The sequence below is a fragment of the Anabas testudineus genome, chromosome 5 (assembly GCF_900324465.2).
Source record: "Anabas testudineus chromosome 5, fAnaTes1.2, whole genome shotgun sequence".
NCBI classification, from domain to species: Eukaryota; Metazoa; Chordata; class Actinopteri; order Anabantiformes; family Anabantidae; genus Anabas; species Anabas testudineus.
Genome location: NC_046614.1, coordinates 17,263,679 through 17,281,562, shown reverse-complemented (window position 1 = coordinate 17,281,562; position 17,884 = coordinate 17,263,679). Strand labels below are relative to the sequence as shown.

At 37.6% G+C, this 17,884-nt stretch overlaps 1 protein-coding gene across 1 annotated transcript; it reads left to right on the top strand.

The window, feature by feature from the left end:
• The first annotated feature begins 1,535 nt into the window (after nucleotides 1–1,535).
• Nucleotides 1,536–5,935, top strand: LOC113155484 (inhibin beta B chain). The gene is made up of 2 exons (XM_026350252.1): nucleotides 1,536–2,147; nucleotides 2,539–5,935. The coding sequence occupies exons 1-2, from the start codon at nucleotides 1,790–1,792 to the stop codon at nucleotides 3,318–3,320; spliced, it is 1,140 nt and encodes a 379-aa protein (XP_026206037.1). The 5' UTR covers nucleotides 1,536–1,789; the 3' UTR covers nucleotides 3,321–5,935.
• Nucleotides 5,936–17,884: the final 11,949 nt, after the last annotated feature.

Below are 17,884 nucleotides of genomic sequence, written 5' to 3'. Positions count from 1 at the left end.
TAAAATTGCTAAAAAACAAATCTAATGGTGACCTAGAACTTGTGCACCGTACTGCGTGTCTCAACTAAGATATATTTTCAAAAGGAAATATAGGGCCTACTATGTTTACCAGTACATTTATCTGATTTTATGGCACCTGCCCAGGATGGAAATGCATTAGATAAATGGCACGTGTACAAGGACATCTCCAGGATCACCTTTATGAATCTTACATGCACAAAATAATATTTTGTAAATAAAATAATCTTTATGGACCTTGTGGACTTCATACATTAACACACAAAGGGAGCATTCTGCCAAAATAGTTTTTTAAGTAAGGTGCATTTTGAAGGAAACACTTATGTATGGCAGTGCTTTTGATTTTATATGTTTTACATTCCCACTTTTCATACTGGTAGAACACCTGAGAACTTCTTCCACATACTACATCAAACTCTATGTTAACATTGTTACTCTAACAGTGAGTGATTATGAGTTTTGCCTGTAAAACATTCTTTAGGAAATATGTTCATGACTGTGGGGATGGTGAGTGAAATTATTTCCAGTATTTTAATTGCATTATTCATTGGCAACAGTGGGCACCACTAAGTCAAGTGTGCTGTAGTTCCTAAATTACCCACATGTCGGCAGGCTAGTACTTCTATGCCATGAGGGGAAATTGTCGCTTTATGTTCTCGTTAACAGTAGATCATGGCTTAAAAGAAAAAAGAAATAAAGACAAAACATCACCCAGAGGTTGTAAAAAAAAGAATACAGTGATTTGTGATGATTGTCTGGAAGAATACACATTCAAGATGGGATCTTTACATCGGGTCATAGGATCCATACACTTCAAATAGGTTACATTAAAACCCAGTAAAAGATGTGCACCTCCTGTGAAGTAGACCTAATGTCAAGTTTATTTTATTAATAAAATGGCACGAGAACCCAAACAGACGAGGACTGTATAAGCAACAACATAACAGAGTCTTTGCACTTCGAGTTTTTCTTTCCTAAACTCATACAGACACCGCTCTGCAGTTTGGCCAGGCCACCTTGCAGACTACATGACCAAACGTGTTTTAAATACTACCTTGCAGTTTTCGCCTCATAGCCCCGAGCACTTGTGCACATTTTGTACGGCAATTCAATTATTTGGTGACTGTAAGCCTTGCGTATTCTGTAACTGGGTTAAAGGGCACTGAATTTCAACTTTGATCGGTAATAGTGATGGCAGGTTGCGTATCCCGTTCCGTCACCCTGGAGCGGGCAACGTGGCACAGAAAGTACCTGTTCTGATAAAGGATCTTACTAAATGTAGTTTATCCTAAAATATATAAAACAAATTATTTTTTTAATCGATGTCCTTATTATGCAAAACAAGCGAGGGATAACCTGGAGGATCAGGTGCGTAATTGACAGATTTATTGATTCCCTGAGTCTATAAGTCGCTTTTCTGATGATTGTGACTCATTATCTTCAGTGTGAGCGCGTGTTTTGCGTGTGTTGTGTGAGTGTGTGTGCTCTGAGAGCAGGGCAGATGCTTTGCCAGTAATTTACTGTGTCCCGAGGCTCTCATTGGTGCATCTCTCCAACGTGTCACCTGTTTTGGTGGATTACCCCAGATATCTTCCCCATCAGGACAGTGAAACACCACTCATTTCTCTCAGCTCCTGCCTTCACTGTGTCCAGTTGCCAACAAAGATCTCTGACAACATCCAGGAAACTTCCAAAGAACAAGTCAGGGGAGAAGTCAGAGGAAGAGATTTGAAGATTTTTATTTGATCTTTTACGCACTTCGACCACAGCTATGCATTTATTTACATCAGGATCGTATTTTTCATTCCCAGCATTTCTGCTTTTGGCACCTTTGCTGTTGAAGGGTCTCTGGGTCAGTGGCTCCCGGGGCTGCCCCTCATGTGGCTTGCCGGCGATGGATAAAGACGCAGAGGAAAGGCTGATGATAGAATTCGCGAAGAAGCAACTTTTGGAGAAACTGCACCTGAAAGAGAGACCAAATATAACTCATACTGTATCCCGGGCAGCGCTCCTCACTGCGCTGCGCAAACTTCACTCGGGGCGCGTCAGGCAGGATGGTACTCTTGAACTAGAAAACAACACACCTCCCAAAGATCAAGGCTATGAAATAGTGAGCTTTGCAGATATAAGTAAGTTCTGACTTCAGCTTTTATATTGTCAAGCGTCCTTTTTTCCCTCTGTATGTTACTGAAAGACCACAGGATCGCAGGTTGTGTGCGAGGTATGTGCGTAAAATGCGCACAAATTAGGTCATGGTTTCCCTGTGCCTTGTTAACTAGTTTAGATTGTATTGCTTTCTCATGCAATGGAAGATGAAATATTTAGTCGTCAATATTTAGATTTAACTAGAAGTAACCTGCCATAGCGTGGTTATGTGGTCATGTGAATATGTCACGTTATGTCGCTGTCATAGTTTAGAATGATTTTATTTTCGCTGCTATAACAAATGTCACGATATATATAATAACCAAAATATTAACAGTCACTTTTCTACACTTTTCTATTGTCATTGATCCATAGATGAGACAGAGAATGGTGATGGGGCCAGTCTCAGCCTTACCTTCCAGTTTTTGCAGGAACGCGGCCGGAGTATCCAGGTCCTCCAGTCTTCTCTCTGGATCTACGCCCGCTCCTCCGGGGACCCTCACCGGGACTCCCGCCTCGCAGCTAGAGTCTTCCTCTCCGCAGATGGCGGTGTGTCTGGCACCAATCGCACCCTGGTGATAGAGAAGATGCTGGAGGTCCGCGAGAGTAACTGGCACACCTTCTCCATCACCCGCACTCTGCAGACCTTCTTGGATGGTGGTCAGCACCGGCTACGGCTGGAGGTTAGTTGCGATGAGGATGGGAAGAACCTCTGCTCCCTAGGTGGTTCTGCTAACACCCCCTACCAGCCCTTCCTTGTGGCCCAGGTGCGTCTCCGTGAAGATCCCTCAAAGCACCTAGTCAGAAAGCGCTCGCTGCGATGTGGTGACGAGGTAACCGTGTGCTGCAAAAGAGACTTCTACATCAAGTTCAAGGATATCCAGTGGGACGAGTGGATCATTGCACCTGAAGGCTACCATATGAATTACTGCATGGGTCAGTGCCCCCAACATCTGTCTGGTTCCCCGGGGATAGCATCCTCATTCCACGCCACTGTCTTCAGCCAGCTGAAGATCAACGGCATTAACACAGCTGCCTCTTCGTGTTGCATTCCCACCGAGCGCCGGCCACTCTCCATGGTCTACTTCAACTCCCAGCACAGCATCGTCAAAACGGACGTCCCTGACATGATAGTGGAGTCCTGTGGATGCACATAAAGATAGCGCATGAAAGACATGGTAATATAGTTAATGTAGATTTGTTTTGTACTTACTGAAGACAAAGAAACTTCAAAGGCACAAACACACATGAACAGAGATGTGTCTGAGTTTGGACAAGTAGCACTGTGTTACTTCTTCATGCAGATATCATATAAAGATACATTCTATAATCTGGACAGTTTAGATTCAAAATTATAATTTTTATATCATTATTATTTAAAAAACATATATAGAAACCTTTTTAAAAAACATTTACTTTATTCCCAAACACATTCCCAGACACACATATGTTGAACACATAGAACTGTTGTTTTTTTTTTCTAGTTTACACATAAAGGGTGACTTTATTGTCACAAACCTTGTTTCAAATTTTCAAAATTGAACATATTATAGGATAAGCTTGTAAATGAAAGAGTCAAAACTAGAACCTAAGTCAACTTAAAAGTTCATGTAAAATGTTTTATGGTGATAAGTAGAATAGGCCAGGGTTGACTGAAGTCTCCTTTATTTTATATTGTTTATGGAGATCACACCAAACACAAAGAGATTAATATGAAGCCTTCACTATAGTGTAAATATTATGTATTTTATTTATTTTCTATTCCATAATTGCTGCTGAGATTCAGTTTAAGATGCAGTAAATTGTTCTCAGGCTCTCAGGACACTGTGAAGGGAAGTGACGCCACTTTTAAGTCTTACAGAACTCATCAGCTTTACTTCCAGCGTGTTTGATTTTATTGACCAAGTGTCCACATACAATATATCGAAATCCAAATCCTTTATTTTACAGAACCATTGTCTTTTCATGGCAAATCTGCACTACTAAGTGCTCCTTCTGTGATTTTAAAGCAAGCGCTTTGAAACAATGAAAGCAACCCTTGATTTAGAGCGTGCCTTCTTCTTTAACTCATGACAACAAAGTGCAACTTGGACTATAAATATGATGTGATTTTAACTTAAATAACTCTAAATACCAAAGAGTATTTGTTTATACTTGACCTTCAGTTTAAGTATATGGCTTTTTACACTGCTTACTGGTGGAGCCTTTTTATGTGGACCTGTGACATAATGCTCATGTGGACAACTACTGGTATTCTATTGGTATTCTTGCTTCATCATTATATTGTGAAGATGTGATAATTCACATTTGTTAATACAATGCAAGAAAACGCCAAACCAAAACAATCTGAATAGATAAAATCTGCTGTGAGTTCTGTCTGACTGTAGCCGATGCTGTATATAGGATGAAATATGTTTAATCAGCATCTCCACTGTATTATTGACACAAGTCGGCTAATCAGTTGGGTAACTGTGGTTCTGACAGCACATGAACCCAGGGTCATTTCTCAGCAGCGTGAGCAAACATTTAGCTATTGCTTCAGTGTCAGGTAATGTGAAGGTCTGAGAGGTAGTTGGGTCAATGAGCATGTGCTGTTGCACGTTGGCATTTAAATTTCCCAAAGTCTAAAGTTTTCTGGCATCATGTAAAATTAGAAGCTTTCTAGCAATTGAAAACATATTTGTTCAATCTGTAGTTCTGTAAATGACACTTCTAACTCTCACTGTGAAACATCGATAATGGGAAAATTACCAAAGAAAGTGTTTCTAAAAGTACATTGATGCTAAAAACACTATATATTAAGTGTGGCGTTGCAATTGCCACACAAAGCAACATAGGATAGAGGTGAAGGATCTACTTAACAATGCAAGACAGAAACAACCTTTTTTAAATCAAATTTGAAACTGGCAGTAGAAGTAGAAAGTTAAAGATTGACATCTGTCAACACTGCTTTAATTTAAAGCTGTCTTTATGAAAGAATAATATATTTCTTTCAAACCAACTACAACAACTAAAAAATAAAAAACATACAAAAATGTACCAAAGATGTATACATTTGCGACCCAGGCCTTATCTACTTCTTACCTATGTTTACGCTAAACTGTGTAAAAGTTCTCTGTTTTTTGGATGATGTTTCATGATTTTGTCCTTGCTGTATTTCATAACTGACTGACTAAAGAACCTGTATTGTACTGCTATGATGCACAGGAAACATATTCAGGACATCTGATGGGTCTTTTTGCACAAATATTCTAAATACGAACAGTCAAAATAACCCACAAATGTGCTTCATCTGTCTCTGTTGCACCAAAGAGCTTCAGTTGTGTTAACGCTTTAGTGGAAGTTCAAACTTGTGTAAAACTATTTGAATGTGAGTTTATAGTTTGTTTTATTTTGTAAGCACTTCCTGTCTCAGGACTTAATGTGACATTGAGGTGCCATCATAACATAACTTACTAAGCACTTTATCACCTTACTGTATTTTTAGAGCAAATTTTGCTTGAGGGGTCTTTTACTTTATTTACTCAGGTGGGCTACAATGTACATAGACCTAGAAAAAAATCGATCGGCTTATTTTCTTAAGCTCCATTTAAATGTGTGGTGTTGTATATGCATTTCTATATAAAGTATAACTGGTGGAAATGGAGCCAGAATTTGAATTCTGCTTCAATTAAAAGTCATAATTATTGTCTTTATTTTTTTCATGATATACTTTATTTTATGCACAATGTTTGTAATTTGTAATAGTAATTACTTGAATAATATGTGTCACACTGTGCTTAAATGAAATTATTGCAATTGAAATATATTTTTAATAAACAAATTTATATTTTAAATCAACCTGTGCAACTGTTGTTTCTTTTTTTTTATCGTCGCTCTGCTTTAGCCACAATGACACAACAGAAACTTAATTCTCAATGCTTTTAACAATGCATTTGCATTTAACTGCCAAGTGCACAAAAAGTCAGTGGTTATATACTCTTATAAAGCACACACACAAGTGTTAAGGGCACAGAACAGGACAGGCTTTGTGTGAAAACACAGTCAGCAGTTTTCCAATTTTAGCCAGCATGAGAAACAATATACCTGCCATGTAATCACATTGGTACTGTCTGTAAGGCAAAGGGCATGTTTGCTCATACAAATAGTAGAAGTGGCTTTATGGACTGTCTGTGTTTGGTGTGTAAACAGTTGTCACATTCCCTTGGCATGATGATCATTTTCACAGGAGACATTTGCATTTGGTATTATTCTGTTATCTAATAAATTTTAATAAGTCCCATAACCAGAGAGAATGAATGTCCTGCTAGTTACCCATTGTATCAACACAATAGCACACAGCTACACCTCATCATATGGTGCACCACAGTTGTACACTGACCTACAAAGATCTGTATTAACCCTATTTGTTTTATCACACTTATGAAACAAAATCCTCATATTCAACAGGATGAATACAGACATACATGCATGCAGATATGCGTATACTTTTGTTCTATGTATGAACAAAAAAGACAGCTTGTTCTATAGATGAGCTGCCAAACTCCCTGACTTGCAGTATCAAAAACATGGGTCATATCACTGTTTTTTGTTCCTGCCAAAATTTGCCAACTCCCCCTCCGCAGCCAACAGCGGTTCTGATGTTTCACCATCCAAATGGACTATAATCAGTGTCTGAGGGTACTGGCACTACAAATGTTTTTTAGATTATACAACTTGATTATACATATTCCTGTCCAAGTTAACCTGTAACTGTCGACTTCATCCACAATAACTGAGCAGATACATACAAAAAATATGTGTTGTCTAGTTTGTCCTGAGAAGACACAGCTGAAACTCAGTCATGACAAAATAATTAAACAATCTCTTTTCCTACAGAGCGAAACCCTGAACATCTCTGCCTCGAGAGCAGAAGGAAACATAATGAAGGTGTTTTTATCACTAAATCCACACAACTCGTGCAATTAGCAGATTATGTTCAAAAACAAATCCTGCAAGGAGCCAAGAAATTGAAGCTGAGCATAAACTGTTTGACCAACATCTTACTTCCGAACAGAACTTTAAGCACAAATAAAGATTTAGAGAAATGTAACTGCACAGTGGTTGACAGGTATTGTGTTCGGTGTCATATCTTTAGTCTGATATCAAACGGCTGTGACACTCCTGAAAAGTTAGTTACGAACTTGAAATACATTTATCACATCTTCTAAAGGTTACTGGGCAAAAACATAAGAAGACGTGCATACATGCACCATTCGTATTAGAAGTACTAATCTCTCTGGATGGAACATCTCGATCAAATTTACAATAAGTCTTCTGGTTTGGATGTCTTTGTTTACAGCGGTATTATTTTGACAGTTCAATTTTTCATACAGTAGTTTTAAATGTAAAATTGAAGTGACAAGATGTTTCTTACTGAATTAAAAAATCGCTGAGCATGGTGCATGAGGTGAGCAACTTGGGAACAAACATAAAAGACATGCCTACAGTATCAGGTCCTAAGGTGAAGTGGTAAAATAAATAATTTCAGTGTTCTCATTTGATCTATTCATTGGAAAATTAGTTTTTAAAACAAAAATACAAAAAGGTCATTGAAGTGGCACAGCTTATTGCCACATATGGCCCTCATACTCTCCATGTGGGGCTTATTTTTCTGGTTTTTGAGATATCCTCATTGTCTTTACTGTGGGTCACAGTATATCAGTGAGTCAGTAGGCTTTTATTTTTTTCAATACACTGTTCCAGTACAAGGGAAATATATACAATTTGTTTTGTGATCCTGACATCAAACAATTAGCAAAACGTGATTAGCTCTTTCTGGAAGGGTGTGGTGATGTAAACAGTTTGCTACCAAAGATACGGTGCGAGCTGTTTGTATTGGAAATAATATTACAGTTGAAACAAGAAGTGGTGAAAACACTCTACAGTGATGTTTGTGGATCATACAAACATCACTGCAGGAGTTGATGTAGGAGTAATCGGGGCATTTTATCTGAAAAGTGACATTGATGTTGATATTATAAACAAAGTACATATCTTTGAGTGACACAAGCAGATTTCCATTTACCTCCATTGTATTTGGGTGGACACGAATGTTTCCACAACAGATACCTAAAACCTTGGGCAAACATATCACTGTCTGGCTCAATACAACAAGAGATAAGTGAGAAAAAAACTTCAAGGCTTCTAAATACAGTGAGTAAATGATAACAGTTGGGAAATGTAGCACATCATAGTGACTGAAAGTGAGCGACAAGTCAATAAATATCGTAGGCAATGCACTTTTCCAGCACAGGTCCAAGAAAGATCCCTTTTGCTTGTGTTAGGGGAAGAACATAGGTAAAGACTGAGTGTGTGGCTGCACGTGTGGGGGTTTTAAAGCACGAGGGTAAGGACAGTTTGGTGTTAACAAGTGAGCAGGTGAGAGCAGGTGACACCAGGAAGTATTGAGGACCCTCTCATGGAAAGCCGTTAGTTGACCTACTCTGGGAAAAATAAAAGCCTACTGACTCACTGATATACTGACACACTGACCCACAGACCTAGTGTTTGCTGGGTGCTACTAAAACACTAATCCTTCACTCCACTCACAATCCCACAAATCCCCTGGGGAGGGTTAAGATGTCAGTCAGGCTCGTCTCCTACAGTGTCATGACAGGACAACGTGGGAAGACACTGTTCTCACACTCTCTCCTTTTCCAAGAACAGTTCTCACGTACAGGGCAAACACACCTGTTACACTGAGTGTTTCTATTAGTGCCAAATCGATTATTCACTTATAGGAATCATTTGATGACATACACTAGGCTATATTCTGGGATTTGTAATGTTCATGCATATAGCATATTGGTTGTGAAGTAAGTCTGGTTTGGACTGGAGAAGTATTCAGTCAAGTAGTCAGACTCTCAAATCTCAGTTGATCAAATTACCAAGAGGACAGATTATTAAACTCAATTATTCAATTTAGCGATGTAAGATGAAAGCTAACTAACTGGTACTATAACCAGTACCCAAACAAATGAGAACAGCTCAACTCCAGCTAGAATATTTACTGAGATATTGTATTGCTATAACTATCTTCTCTATTAAACTGTTAATTGTTTGTTTTTTAAATGTACATGTTGTGTTAGTTGCAGATATTCATCCAAAGGACAATAAAAAAAACTATTTAAATCAGTCACTGATCAAATAGAGTACATGTCCATTATATATTAAGTCTATGAAACATAAAACATAAAACTAAACCCCAGTTTTATGTCAAGAACCCTGTCGAAGGACCTAGATCTGCAATGTCGTCTGCATTCTTACGCCAACGTACACAGCACTTCAAATTAGTTTTAAATCCACAGGATGATCCCATTACGACAGACCCAGTTACCTGTTTTATCTCTATGTGTTACATCAGAGGTGCCTTTTACAGAGCAACATCCTGCATGTAAACTAAAGTAAAGTTTTACTTTTGACTTTTTGTAAAAAAGGTCATTATTAGATACATTAGGTTGTAAAAAGAAGGACATTCAAAATGATATAAACAAATATAGTAATTCCTAAAGATTTTTTTTTCTCAATTTCTCAAACAAAGTCTGTCAAATCACACTCATCATACATTGTAAAATTAAATAAAAATGATGGTCAAAAAGAGTATAGTTTAATTTCACTGAATTTAACAAAATGTATATCCTAGTTTAATTAAATATGTATTAAAACCCATTTTAGAAAGAAGAAATTCATGGTTTCATCTGCTGAAAAATCTTAAATCTACTTTCTTTCAAACATCTTTTAACACAACTTCTTAATATTTGTCAGCATTATGAGATAAGGAAACCATACATTTAACATTAATCGGTATTGGGCTATTAGTTCTTAAATATCAAATTATTATTTACAGTTTGAAAGATTATTGTATTTTTTTATATTAGGTGACCTAATTATCAAGACACTATAGCAAAGTATATTTGTATTGTCCTGACAATGTTAACAGAAGTCTTCATCGTACGCAAACGTCTTACTTTTTGCCACTTGGTGGCGTTGTTCAAGTAATAAAGCCAAGGATCACTCATTTACTACAAAAAAATCCAATTAAAGTGACTCCTGCTTAACCGCCATCACGTTATTTACTTGGTCACGTTTACTTCCAAGATCCAAAATCCAAGCTACTTAACTACTGAAGACCAGCACAAAAAATATTTGAGCGCAGGGGCTGAGGGACTATACAACAAACAAACCCCCCCCCCCAGGTATCAGTTTCTATCTTGTGCAAAAAGTAATTTAATGAAAGGAAAACCTGTCTGTGGAATCTTGGGGGTCCAGAGTAACCAAAATATCGTATCTGGAGAAACTTTTGCCTGAGGTGTCCTGAACAACAAATCAGTGCTGCTTCCTGCTTATCCTATTCCCAATGTGGCAGCAAAAAGAGGAATATGAATCCAGTAATAGTGGTTGCTGTTGTGGCTAACTGCAATTTGGTCAGCAGAGGGCACTAGACTCGTTGTGTGGACTCACTGACCACTGAAAACTCCTGGCAACAAGGCTGAAGATAACAGCTGTAACAGTGAACATGAAGTTCCCCTTAATATCAAACATCTCTTGATGACTGAACAAGTCTAAAGACCGGTTTACACACAGTACAACAGTATCTTAAACAGTTTATGATTTGGAAAACTAATCAGAACCACATCAACACTGACCCAAAGCTGATTTTAAAATGAGAAAGGGAAGGGATAGGGTTAAACCCTTGTACTAACAGCAGCAAATGTAACCCTAAATGTCATGAGCATATTGATGTAAGAGTAGTTCATCTGGCACTAAAGTGGCATCTTCAATTTAAACATGTTTTGATAGTTATTAGGTAGTACATTTGACTTCCAAACCTCTGCTTGTTGCTAGAAATGTAATCGGACTGTTGTCTGCGCTCTTCCTTATGTAAGTGAGATCTTTGTGTGCTCATAAAAAAGGGAGATGAGTTGGCAAGATTAACAGAAGAGAATCAAGAGGTTCTGATAAAGTCAACGCAACATTGCTCTGCAAGGTGGCCTCACAAATATTTGTCCTCTCAAGTTCACAGAGTCCTTTAGGCGAAGTCATTGTCCAGAGTGACTAGTGAGAAGCGAGACCTTTGTAATGCTTTGAACAATTTAGAGGTCAAAGATGCTATTGTTTTTGTAAGACCTGCTCACAGGTCTTGTATTCTGTGAACCTGAACACCTTACCTTAAGACTAAAGGTGCAGCAGCTCCCTAAAATGCTACTTTTGTCTTATCAGAAAGGTCCCAACTATCTCGCTTCCAATTTTAGGTCTTTGATCAAACTACTGAATGTGTACAATTGAGCACATTTTGGAATACCTGTCTACAGTGAAACTCCAACTTTTCTCCAGCCTAAAAGAAACAGGGTGCTAGGAATCCTTGGTCAATCCTAAGCCTGAGCCAAGCAAGAGTTGGCACCTGAGTCTATTTTATAAATGTATCTAAATATGCACATTTTAATGCAGCACAATCATTCTGCCATCTTTTGTACCTGCCGTCTGGATACAGCTTTACGCTACTTTAGCTAACAGCACTTACCCGATAGCTTGCCCGTTTGACTGCGAAAGGTCATCCAGCTTCAAGAGATAGTTCCACACTACAGACGATCTTTGGCACCATATGGGTCTAATAAGATGGAAATAGCAACAAATATATTAATGACAGAATTACAACTTAGTTCCCCAGGAAATACAGGGTCACCCATTCAAGACAGAATTCCAGGACAATGCTGCATAAATTAGGTTTCCACTGAAAAGGGTATGCCTGAGGACTGTCTACGACATTTTGCTGTGTTCCTGGTGTGTTTACAATATGTGGATTTCTGTACCACAAGCAATTAGTAAGTACAAACAGTCTTCGTTGAGAAGTAGTAGATGAATCTTAAGAATGTTGTCTGAGCATTAACACACCACAAGCAAACAAGACTGTTTGCTGGACATACATACCTTGTTTGAGGGTCTCTCCCAGACTCTGTGGAACTTCAACTTTATATTACCATGTAAAACTGAAGGTACAAGTTGATGGACAAGAGCACCAGAAACATCTATCAGGAGTTTCCCAATTTAGGATATGGCCCCAACAATCTACATATAAAAATCACTTGGTCCAATGATGACTGAGGAATGGCATGTTTATATCACTCCAAGGAAACTTGACTGTGTTTGAGTGATATCTTTAGCCCAAACTTAGTCCAAGGACTGTCAAAGGAAGTTGATTTACAGGCCAAATAGTCCCAGCCACACCCCAGAAATCTAACCAATTGTGCAAACATTGTCTTAGCATCTCAATTGGCTGGCATGAGTTAGTGGGTTGCAAAGCTTAGGCAAGTACCACAAGAATTGGTGCCATGTTTTAGCAATCTACCTGGGAACTCTTGCTGTTAGTTTACAGCCCTTTGGAAGTTGCAAATTGCAGTTCAGCAAGCGTCTTTTGTATTTCGAGTGTCGAGTGACAAATGTCTGAACAGGGTTGTTACTTGATACAATTAACATGTCTGGCCACAATTTTGTTAACATTATCATTTACTAAAGTTGTGCTTTTTCCCCACCTGAGTCCAGGTATTGTACTCTTGTACTTTTGACTCTATTTTGGTCTCCACCAGTTCTGATAGGAAATATTTACATTTAAGCTGCCAAATGCTCTCAAACTAATTTCTGACTTAATCTTTGTTTGATGTTTGGTGCTGGAAAAGTAGTACACCTTTTAATATGTATCTTTCTCTGAAAATAGCTAAACATTACACTCGAAAATAATTCTATACCAATGCACCCTTATTAAAAAGCATTTAACTGATAGATGGTAAAACGCTGAGGAGCTGAGGGGAGCCAGGATAATTCTTTGTCGGTTCATTATTTGAAGCCAATAACATCTAAGGCAAATTACAAAATGTAGCAACTTACCAAAATAACAGAATGCAAAAAAATAGATGAAATTACATTTTTAAAGTGAGTAGGCCTACAGTACGTATTAGATCATTCTGATAAAGGTTTAGGAAACTATGACGCTTATACTCTCTATTGCTTTTAGCCCATTTAATTCAATATTTGTGGACAGGACCTGTGCATGGGAGTGGGCTGTGAGAGTCAGAAGGTATTTTTGGTATTGCCATGAGAGGGAGCCAAAGTAAGATTTGTCTATCTTGTGCACACATTGGCTAGAAAAAAAAACTGAGACTCTGGTAATTAATATAAAACAATAAAACAAAAACTGAAATGTATAAACAGGCTGTGACTTTGAGATCTTTAGTTAGAATAAAAACTTATTTTTGTTAGTAAAATTTGTATTTTTAAAAACAGGCAAGGAAGTGTCATAATTAGGACAGGGGCGACAGGCTTTAAATAGCTCATGATCCAGCAGGAGCTTGCATCAGTACAGCTCAGGGAATTAATGTCACAGTCCTTGTTGTTCCACCTTAACCCCCATTCAGGTCTTACCACACACAATTTCCTGTGAGGACCTAATTCTGTCAAGGAAGACTCAACACAGTCGAGTCAATCAGGTTACTATATGTCAGTTTCTAATGTTATGTTAACGTAAATTGTGATCATATCTTAGACAAGATTAAATACAAAAATGAATCAGTTTATTATTTACTTATTTATGTTAATGAATGTTCTTTTGCCAGTCCTGATTGAATTGTCATGATTGATAATGTATGGTTTGTGACTGTAAAGCATTACTCATTCAGCACAGGTCATTAATTTTACAACGTTTTATCTTTTAATACCATGCAATATAGAACAAAGGATAACACGGAAAAGGTCATAGGTTTATTTAAACTGATAGAAAGTAAGTAAGTAAGCATCTTTACCGTACAAACAAACTTACACTTGACTTGAACGTAGGTATAGAAATGTTCATATAACTTCATACAGATGAAATATGTGCAAAAGTTTGCTTCAAAATCTGTACAACATTTTGACAAATTAGGCCCTCTCTAAAAACTAGTTTACTGCTGCATGTTTGGGGTTGGCATTTTGTAAAACCGTACTTTACAGTTACCTCATCCAGGACTGTACCAGAAGTGTACTTGCTCAGATGTGGAATCCATCCAACAATCGGAAGTTGCTTGTCTTCAGCATGGACCTGACAAAACAACAAAAACAACAGACATATAGGATATGTCTGAAAGCAATTCAATATGAGTAAAAAGAATAAGCAACTTCAAGGTGATACAATGGAATAGAAAACAATTTAATAAATTATGACTATATTAAGCAAATTAGGGATATGTATGTGCCATTTATGTGACTGGAAGAATGTTCCTCTTCACTCAGCTTTCTGATGTAAAATAAGTGCAAGTTATTTGCTGCAACTAGACACAGTATTGTTTTCCTGTTGTTTTGGCTCAACCTATTCTTAAGCTTGTATTATGCTGCCCTCTGGTGACTGTGACTCAAAAAAGTCAAAAAGGATTAATGCACGCAAAATGTCTGATTTTGATTGTTACCATTTATTTTACATCTAAAACATGCCACACACTCCCCCCATATATACAGTTTTATAAATGAAAAAGTAAAACTCCTGTGTATTAACAATATACTGTGATAAAAATACACATTTGTCACATTTGTTTAGCATTGCTGGGATTTAAAATACAATAACAATTGGAAACCTACAGTCCTAAAACATGAACGTTTAGCTACATGCCTTTTAAATGATAAAATGTCCTTACTCAGCACCTTGTGTAAATTGTCTTACAGTCCATTGTACATAATCCATTCAAAACATTACTGTGGATTACACACATTGAAGGCTAGCCAACAAGTAGTACTACTATCAGATAATGCTGTAAAACAAACAATCACTTCACTGAAAGTCCATAAAAAGTCTTGCTGCCCACTTAATCGTTTTTATTCATCATTAAGTAGATCTTTGTTTCTAGTAAACAAAGTACATTTATATGTACATTTACAAGTGAGGTACAAGGCAAGCAAAACATCTAAGCCATGGAGAAAACATTAGAGTAGAGTGCCATAGAAAGAAATGTTTCCAATCCATGAGTTGCAAGTCCTCAACACCAACATTAAAGAGAAACATGGTAATTTGAAAGGAGCAAAAGAGCACAAAAGGTCTGACTTCAATTTCATTACAATACAGATTTTTTTGTCATTAATAATATTTGTTTGGGCAATAATATTTGTCGATTGTGAGACTAATTCCATTCATTTTCATTAAGGGTAAATATGCATTTCTTAAGTAATGTCATTTTTCAAATGAATGTGTTACATGTTAAATACATTACGTGTGTTCATTTCAGGTATCTGTAACTATCGTGAGCCTTTATGCACAGAGTAATTTCTCTACAGAATATGCTGGAGTATTTAGGCTTGCACTATACTGGACATGCATTCACATGTGACTGCATGTAATGTGATATTATTGATAATTGCATCGAGTAAATAAATTGTTGACATAGTTTTATTTCAACTGAAAAAGGTTGTTGTCATCCAACTCAATGCATATAGCAGAAATAATAGTGACTGCATATCACAATACTCCAGTGGAACTACTGTACAGCATGTGCCTCACAAATGCTGCAGCTATTAAGTGTGACTGTAAAACATTTCGACTGGTGCATGCATTACACTTTCGCTACATGCAATGTGTGTTTTCTTACTTTATAAATGAAAAAAGAAAAAAATAGAATCTCTTTGCAACGCTTACCTACATGTGCAACCCGCTAATGACAGCATTCATGAAGACCTGATCTTCCTTCATGTATCTCTCCTGTCTTCGCTTCATTGTGTAAGTATGGTGAAAGTTCGGGCACAGAGCAGCCTTATATGTGGCACTTGCAGAGCTGCGGCGCTGTCAGCCTGGGACCCTGGACCAATGAGAGGAAAACATGTGCAAAAGACCATCTGCAATGGAAAAACAAATCCTGTAAAAGATTTTGTGGATTTTGCAGCACGAGGGAATGGTGTCCAGCTGCCCCAAGTGGTAGTGACAGATGCTTTCTCTCCTTCTCACTTGGCTAACATGCAAGCTCCTGTGTATCCTCCAGTGGCCTTAAATACTCTAAATCTGGATACTCATTCACTCTCCACCCACTGAAGACTTTCTTCAACTTTCAGTAAGACCAATTAGTTTTGTTTTTATTGTAATAAGCTATAAAGCACAGTTTAAACTTCATGTTTTATGCATTCTGCAAAAACCCGGAACTGCCTCACCTAGTGATATAAATACTCATAAATTCCTGTATTTGTTTTAATGTTGTGGTAGACAGGGGGCAGCAGGGTCTGACTGGTCTGCGGCGTACACAGCATTCTGCAATGCACTATATGTTCTGACATCTGTCACTCACAGACAACAATACATTTTCTCAAGCTGACCCTTGTCCACTACTGCATTAAACCCACCATGTACTTTTGATGTTGTGATTGGTGGAAATCACAGTAAATTCGACTACAACCTAATGCTTTTCTAGTGATTGAGGACGGCAAATGAGTTTGTGATAACGTGCTTAGGCAAGAATTCAAGAAAAAAAAGTGACAAGCAGTGAAGCAAAATCTCATTTACGGCTCCCAGGGCTCAAGTTCACTTGAACTGAATAGCAGGGTGTTTGCTCTGACTTACCTACAGCATTACTTACCCTGTCTGTAATCCATTTGTATTGTAAGCCCTTAGTGAGCTTTGAAGTCGACATCTGTAACTTATATTTCTGTCTCAATCAGCTTTCCTTACCATGCTTCTTTAAGGCATGTGTTTAATATAAAAAAAAAAGAACATATCAAACTCAGCAACATTACTGCTTGAAATGTTTAAGCTTCTACCGTTTTAGTTTGTATTTGAATTTTGAGACATTCTTGTGCTTTTACCTTTTAGCAGTCAGTATTAAAATAGAGCAAATAATTGCATTACGAAAGGAGTTGTTTATATTAACAAACCTGCAGAGAATGGTAGGACTCACTCAACTCTGCGCCCCCTTCATCCCAGACTTTGTGACCTATAATGTTTGCTGAAAAAGTCTGCTTCATTGAGTGTATATATAAGTATAGATGCACTTTATTATACATTAATGGTCTAAAGTGAACATAAGGATACTGAAAAGTATCACTATATAATCAAAATCAAATTTCTAAACTATCATTGTGATTATATCGAGGCAATCAGTTGTCAGTGTTTTTGCGTAAATATAATATCAGAAAGGATCATTCTAATTAATAAATTAAAATACTAAAAATACTTGCACAATCCGGTAAGATAAATAAAACCATCTATACTTGCACTCACTAGATTTGTTGCTTAACCTTTGTAATCCCACCTCATTGATAATCTAGAGTTGAGCCTGTGTTGGATTACCTGCCCAGTCAGTCAAAGCATATGGCTGCAGCATCTGTGGGCTGGTTTACATTCAAAAACACCCAGCTTGGCTGCTACAGCAGCAGCTATATTGGGACTAAGGCCCACGACTCTCATTGACAAAATCTGATTTAACCACTGGCCGTATGTTCTCAATGGACTCCCTTAGTTCAGGTCACCAACTGTTCAGACTTTGACTCGATGTTGCTTTAAACTAAAACGTCTCCATGCTTGTAGAAATCTTATTTTCTAATTCTCACACAAACAAGTGGTAACAATAACTTACCTATTTCATAGAGACTGCACTGTCTGACCGCAACATTCATCATACTCACCCTGCTTGAGGTAGCATGTGCCACTGTACCTCTACGGTTTACTAAATATACCAGGTCT

Coding starts and splice junctions, on each gene's coding strand:
- LOC113155484 (XM_026350252.1), top strand. CDS start 1,790: ATGCATTTATTTACATCAGGATCGTATTTTTCATTCCCAGCATTTCTG. Junction 2,148..2,538: donor AGTGAGCTTTGCAGATATAA/GTAAGTTCTGAC, acceptor ATTGATCCATAG/ATGAGACAGAGAATGGTGAT.